The 7153-nt window shown below is 40.6% G+C and overlaps 1 protein-coding gene across 1 annotated transcript; it reads right to left on the bottom strand.

Annotated features, from left to right (window-relative positions):
- Positions 1-5939: 5939 nt before the first annotated feature.
- On the bottom strand, positions 5940-6700 carry LOC124654071 (protein transport protein Sec61 subunit beta-like). The gene has a single exon (XM_047193105.1). It carries the CDS (start codon positions 6635-6637, stop codon positions 6311-6313), a length of 327 nt encoding a protein of 108 aa, XP_047049061.1. The 5' UTR covers positions 6638-6700; the 3' UTR covers positions 5940-6310.
- Positions 6701-7153: the final 453 nt, after the last annotated feature.

Raw genomic sequence — 7153 nt, 5'->3', positions numbered from 1 at the left:
TTGTTTACTCTTAGACTTCGTGCCTCCCTATTTCTTTCTGCAATTAAGTCTGAATCTTGCTTTTGGTAGGTCATACATGAGTTTTGATCGTTTGACGAGTACTGCTGGAGCTTTCTGAACCACAAGCCTATGATCAGGAAGATTGTGCAACAATTATGGGACGAGAAGATTCAACATAAGAGCTATATAGCATTTTAGGATTCATTATAGAAGAGCTGGAAGCTATTGTTGAAGACATTAATAAGAAAGATGTCGCAAAATAAGACAAGATAAATGAGCTCGAGGTTCTTACAGAGAAATTAATAGTATTTGGCCGCAGGTCCCTGGCAGCAGCCAAAATTTCATAAATTGCACATAAATTCCATAGATACTATGGGCAGCTCATGTTTTGGTTCAGGTGCTCTGTCTAGTTTAGAGGATTTTCAGTTCTGTCATTTACCCTGGTTTATCGTCTAGCTAGTTTAGTGGATGTTGCGGTTCCTTGCAGCAATCAATTTCTCTTGTTTGAGGACGTTCTCACTATGTACGGCTGATATCAGTCACACAAAGTAAATGCACAATCTAGCTAATTTTGAAATACTTTCGAAAAGTACACACTATGGCAGTTTCAGAAATGAGTCAGAAACAATAGTATAAGGTACAAGTTCATTGCAACACATGACTGATCTGCTAAGAAATACAAAAACAATATAGTAGGGCATTCACAGAAGAATAGTGCATAGTCACTTAATCCAACACGAATTGCAAGGAAACAAGAGTAGTGCACAGTCTTAATCCAACACGAATTGCAAGGAAACACTTTTTGGGTGATACTCACACTTGATGAATGCAACTCCTCTAAGAAATACACCATAGTCCGATCAGACTCATATTGCAAGTGATTGATACTACACACCTAAGTTTCTTCATCGATCGCCACAAGGATGTTCCATCAGCGTCCTATGCCTCTCGTTTCCTCTCGTTAGATAACACAACATGCTTTTCTATGTGAGACATCTAATCTATTTTGTATTCAAATATGAATAGATACCTCAAATCAAAACTCAGAATAGTCACCAGCTGATAAAAATCTCTTCAAGAACTTATGGAACGACAATGGGTTCTAGAAGCTCAAAGTTGTTTAGGTAACAATACTTGAGAAATATATATTCTATTAACTATTACATGCATCTCCCAGCGAAAGAAGCTCTACGGAGCATAAAAAGTCTCGCCAACTACAGCTTCACTCAGGTTGACAACCAAGTCTCCAAACAACATCTTCATTCGCCTCCTCATCATAGTTATAGGCACTTCTCAAGAATTCGCATCTAGCATGTCCATTATCTCCATCTTTCCTAGCTCACAATCTTTGCCAAAGAACCTGCAGACCAAACTTGCCGAAATGAATATCATTGCTTATTTTCAATAAAGTCCCCAACATAGCAGCTGTGAGTAAATACTTAGTTCTCATTGTAAAAACAATTCTAATTGCCTAGCAAAATAACCATAGTACACATATTCTTATTTCCATCAGACTATACCAGCACAGTTGATAAGCAAATTAAAGTTTATAAATAGACTGGACATTTCCTCAAGCCTTACATCTAGATGCCATATTTTCACTATAGCAGAATAAATTGGCCAATAACTTAGTCAATATGATAAACCCTAGACAGATTATAATTTCGTCCCAGGGTGATAGTAGGCTTTGGATCTGAACCGCATTCAGACAACATCATCATTTGAGACAAAATAACTAGAATTCAGACATAAGCATGCCATTCATATCCCTAGCAGTAACAAATACAAGGACTCTTGGGTAGAATAGAACAATAAAAAATGTAAACAACTTCACATAACGAAAAACTGGCTTATGATAATGACTGCTTATTACAAATTTTATGTGCGTTCATAGGTAAGGAAGATATCGCTTTGGCCTAATAATCTAATAAAAAGTTTACCATAAGGATCACAGAGTGATAACAACGCATTTCCAATCATAAATCAGTAGGCAGTGCTAGAGAGAAAGTTCCTAAACTGAACTAAATAAGTAGTAGTTCATACGGCCAAAGCAGATTTAAAATTTCAGTCCAATAACTTAACTCAGAAATAGCCAGAGTACTAGGCTAAAATGATCAACTATCTAATGCATACATAGTACAATAGAATTTCATTGAAGATAGAGTCGGTGTTGCTCGTACAACATTCTCCAAATTGACAAGACGTCAGTCCACCTAAAATGAGCCAAGATACTACCCTCCATTTACCGAAGTTTTGGTCCTAGCTTCCTAACGAGTGCAATCATATTGAACACTAAATATCTATCCGTATGGTAATCAGAAAAACAACACTACTCATTTAGCTCAGCAAACCACCATAAACCAACACTATGTAGCAGTAGTATTAAATTCATACCATATCTCTTCAATGCAAAGTACTTTCAAACTTGTTCTAGCTAAACCCGACTCACAATGCAAGCAGTCTTGAGTCATCACTGTACTCCTCCAAGCAAATGTGCATGGATACATGCACATAAAATTGAGTAAATGTTGCCTCCAAGCAAATGTGCATGGATACATGCACATAAAATTGAGTAAATGTTGCCATATGTGATGACAAGCACTTAGGAGCGACTCAGATTTTTTTAGTCATTTTAAACTGATCATCCCAACATGCAGGTTATGAAGATTGGGTTTTACTGCAAGATGTACAACTAAACTTATTCAGTTCTCACCATGGGTAATAACCACACAAACTAACAATAAAAAGGGGAAAATCATACCACAGAGAAGATCCATGGGGTTCCTATGTGTGTGTGAGAGGGAGGGAGCAGGCATGAGGGAGGGGAACACGTACCTCCTGCCTCACGCGTAGATTGGGCCGGCGGTCTTCAGAACAAACGGGTCGGCGCGGGGCATGGAATGGAGGTGGCCGCGGCATGTGCCAGCTGGAGGTGGTGGTGGCGGCGTGTGCCATCTGGAGGCGGTGGCTGCAGGTCAGGTGGGGCTGGCAGAGGCGTGGAGGTGGCGGCGGCGTGTGCCAAGTGCAGGCGGTGGCGGCGGCGTCTGGATGCATCGTCATATCTTTTTTCCTTGAACCCTCTTTTTTTCCTTGATGATTACGGCTTCCTGGGCCTCTTGGGCCTAAGCTGAACCGTTTAATCTGAGCCGTCAGAGCAATTCATACCACACCCTCTGTTAAGAGTGGTAAAAGGTACCGTAAAAGCAGCCTTCAGGTAACGTAGGTGAGCCTATCTTATTAACGCAGTAAGCCAGAAATTGGAGCATGCTACCAAACGCCGAAATTGGAGCATGCTACCAAACGCGTTCATAGTGACAATGGCCTAGGTTGCATGTTGTGCTCTCGACTACGATGACAATTCTAAGCGTAGCTACACTTCCCATCCTTTCCAAATTTTCACCACAATTGACATAAGGATGCTCAGCAAACATGATTTCTAGTCCTAAAGACAAAACGAGTGCAGATGTGTACATGCATTGATTTGTAGTCCTGACCAATCACTTGAAACTAGTCACAGCTCACAAACACAAGCTGATCATTAATCGAGATCAGAAACTTCAGCGCCATTTATTCTCTCGAAAAAGTGCAAAGCTTTGCATAACTTGTCATTAACAAAGAAACGACAACCTGCAGAATCATAGGATGTTACAAAATACTCAAGAAAAAACAATCAGTATTCCACTTCACATATCATTGGCATGTCATACAAAAACAAAAGAGGAAAAATGCTTAATACAGCTATAAACAAAGACACCAATCAAAAATTAGGACGGGTCCAAAAGGTAATAGAGCATTGTGCCCAGTCACACATAGGAACTGACAAGGAGTCCTGAACAACTAAATCAGCTAATCCATTTGATAGCTGTGTCCACAGTATACATATACCACCAATAATAGAATACATAATCTTTTCCATATATAAAACAACATGAATATCACGGTACGATCTGTGGCATCACAATTTTGGCATTGCAACTTAGCATGTCTGTACAAAACCTGGTAGCCAGAATCAGGGATCAGGCTGCCCTTTGGGCTAGGTCTGGCGCCAAGGGTCTACGGGTAGTTCTGCCATTAACTTGGGATGTCCACTAAATAAATGTAACTCTGTTGTAACATGCCTCCTAGGAGGATTGTAAAATTCTGTCTTTTCGATGAAATGAAATGCAAAAGTCTTTCTTGTTTTCAGAGGAAAAAAAAAAGTTAGCATGCCTTATTTTTTACTACCTTTTCTTCATTAGAAGGAAATGCACGCATACAGATTCATAACACTCAAAATTGTCACATAACTTGATAATTACCAGTTAGGTTGCACAAACTCAGTTTTCTCTTCTTCAGAATTATACAGAACAGAACTCAAGAGTGTAACCAATGTTTTGCAGCAGATCAAACAAATTAAACAACAAACCAAGAATCGGACAATAGATAAGCCACTATAGTATAAACACGCAATTTTAGCGAAAGTACCGTCAAAGCAAACAGCAAAAATTGCATGAATGATCAAATAAAGACAAAATAAAACCTCTTAAGAGGTATAACACTCATAGAGGAGTAAATAGATTCAGGGGCAACTCTAATTAACTGTGACCATTTATTACTCCGTCAATGATAAGCAGATATTAACTGTAAATATAGAGAGTATATTTATTGCAGGAAAGATTAGCAACTGTTAGCACAGGTAACCAAACATACGCGAGTAAAAAAAACTCCCTGAGAACTTGCATATAAATTGTATCAGCATGTAGTTTGCATACTGTGGCACCATGAGGAACACTAGAGGTCACAGAATCCTTCAAGGCAGATATCATGTTGACATACATCTTCCATGAAATTAAACTGTTAAGCATGTTGACATACATCTTCCAGAACTCAAGAGTGTAAACCAATGTTTTGCAACAGGTCAAACAAAAAAATTAACGAACCAAGAATCAGACAATAGACAAGCCACTATAGTATAAACACACAATTTTACCCAAACTACCGTCAAGGTCAAGACAAACAGCGAAAATTGCATGAATGATTAAATAAAGACAACAAAATAAAAAGGTACTACTACCTCCGTTTCAAGGAATAAGGCGCACGCGCATCCCAAGACGAACTTTGACCATAAAAATTGAGCAACAAAATCTTGATTACATTATATGTAATTAGTATCGTTGGATTCGTATTGAAAAGCACTTTTTAATGATATTAATTTCATATAAACAATCTTTATCTATTTAAAGTAATTCTTGGTCAAACAAAAAACTCGTAAAACGAGGGCGCCTTATTCCTTGAAACGGAGGTAGTACAACACTCAAAGAGCAGTAACTAGATTCAGCGGCAACTCTAATTAACTGTGACCATTTATTACTCCATCAATGATAAGCAGATACCATTACGGCCATTATGAACTGTAAATATAGAGAGTATATTTATTGCAGGAAAGATTAGCAACTGTCATCACAGGTAACCAAACATACAAGAGTAAAAAAAAAAACCATGAGAACTTGCATATAAATTGTATTAGCATGTAGTTTGTGCATACTGTGGCATCATGAGAAACACCTGACATGCTGGGTTCCAACTATAAGTAAGCTCGAGGTCACAGAATCCTTTAAGGCAGATATCATGTTGACATACATCTTCCATGAGATTAAACTGTTAAGAAATTATGAATAACTTAAAAATCCCTAGGTAAGGAGTAAACTAAAATTAAAGCTCTCTTAAGTGTTTCTGTGATCACCAAGCAAGTATACTTGGCAAAAGGTACCAGCCTGCCTATCGGCAGTATAAAAATGATCACAACATTGAAAAGCACGGCATAGATTTATAATTCTAGTCAGCAATAATAATAACCCGAAAGGAACGGCTCAGTTCTATAAAATGCAGTAACTATACAGACTATTAAGTAAAAGATGGAGCTAGCATGATGCAAAACCGTACTAGGGATGCTCACAAGCTGCAAAACTGTATCCCCAATCTCAACATGGCACATACATCAAATACGGTGATTGCAAATTCACAGGTGATTAGCCAGAATTCATGACCCCAACAAGGTAAACTGAAACAGAAAGGGCACCATAATTTAAACTAGTATAAGCTGCTGCTTGGCAGATCTATCTGAGGGAGTAAAGAGGAATCAAGCCTAGCCTCTTGGATCTGTTACACAGGAAACACCATATTTGGCAGATCTAACTCAGAAAGGATCAGCAACAACAAAAACTAAACATCCTTGTTACACACCAAAACCACCTGATCTGATCTGATCTGAATTGAGGAGGAGGAGGAGGAGGAGGAAGCAGGAAGGGCGCGAGCGGACGGGGCAGGGGGATCAGGCGGAGGAGGCGGCGGTGCGGGAGCGGTAGAGCTTGCCGAAGACGTGGAGCGCGGTGACGAAGCCGATGAAGCAGACGGACATGACGAGCACCATGGTGGGGGAGAGGCGCAGCCCCGGGGCCTCGTCGGTGTAGAAGCGCAGCATGTTGCTCCCTCCGCCGGAGAAGCCGCCGCCCGCGCCGGCCGAGGAGGAGGTGCGGCCTGGGCGGCGGCGCATGCCGGCCGTCGCGGCGGCCGTGCCGCGGGGCCCGACGGTGGCCGGGCGGGAGGCGCCAGCGCCGCCGCCGACGGAGGACTGCGACTGCGAGGAGGTGCGGGCCATCTTGGACTTGGGTTGCGCCGCCGCCGATGGATCGTTTGTGCGCGCGTGTGGGGAAAAGTGTCTCTCGACTACGAGAGTCGCAGCTGGATCTCGAGCTAACAAGAGCGGGTGGATGGGAACTGGGAAGGAGAGCTGGATCCCACCTGTCTGTGAAATAGATTACAGATTTACAGGTAATGCTACTGCCCAATTTCCAAGTTTTTCAGCCATTTTATCGCTTCTTTTCTGTCACTGCTCGAACAAGTTTCCGTCTCAAAAGTTTCACCGATCTACAAACTGAGCTTTTTGTCGGCAAAAAATGAATCTTTATTAGGCAGTAGGATTTGAAATAAGCAAAATTTACAAGGACATGACTAACTCTAACTCATCCTCCACCTTTACAAAAGAGGGGCATCTACCAAAAACTGCAAACGAAGGCTGGGCTACATGTAGCCTTTTATTTTCAAAAGTTCATAATCATATTTTTAAGTTTTAAAAAATCTGAAAAAAAATCTGGATGTAGACAATGATGAAATG

Source organism: Lolium rigidum, chromosome 5 (assembly GCF_022539505.1).
Source record: "Lolium rigidum isolate FL_2022 chromosome 5, APGP_CSIRO_Lrig_0.1, whole genome shotgun sequence".
In the NCBI taxonomy this organism is placed as follows: Eukaryota; Viridiplantae; Streptophyta; class Magnoliopsida; order Poales; family Poaceae; genus Lolium; species Lolium rigidum.
The sequence above is the reverse complement of the archived record's forward strand: the minus strand, read 5'-3'. Positions and strand labels throughout refer to the sequence as shown.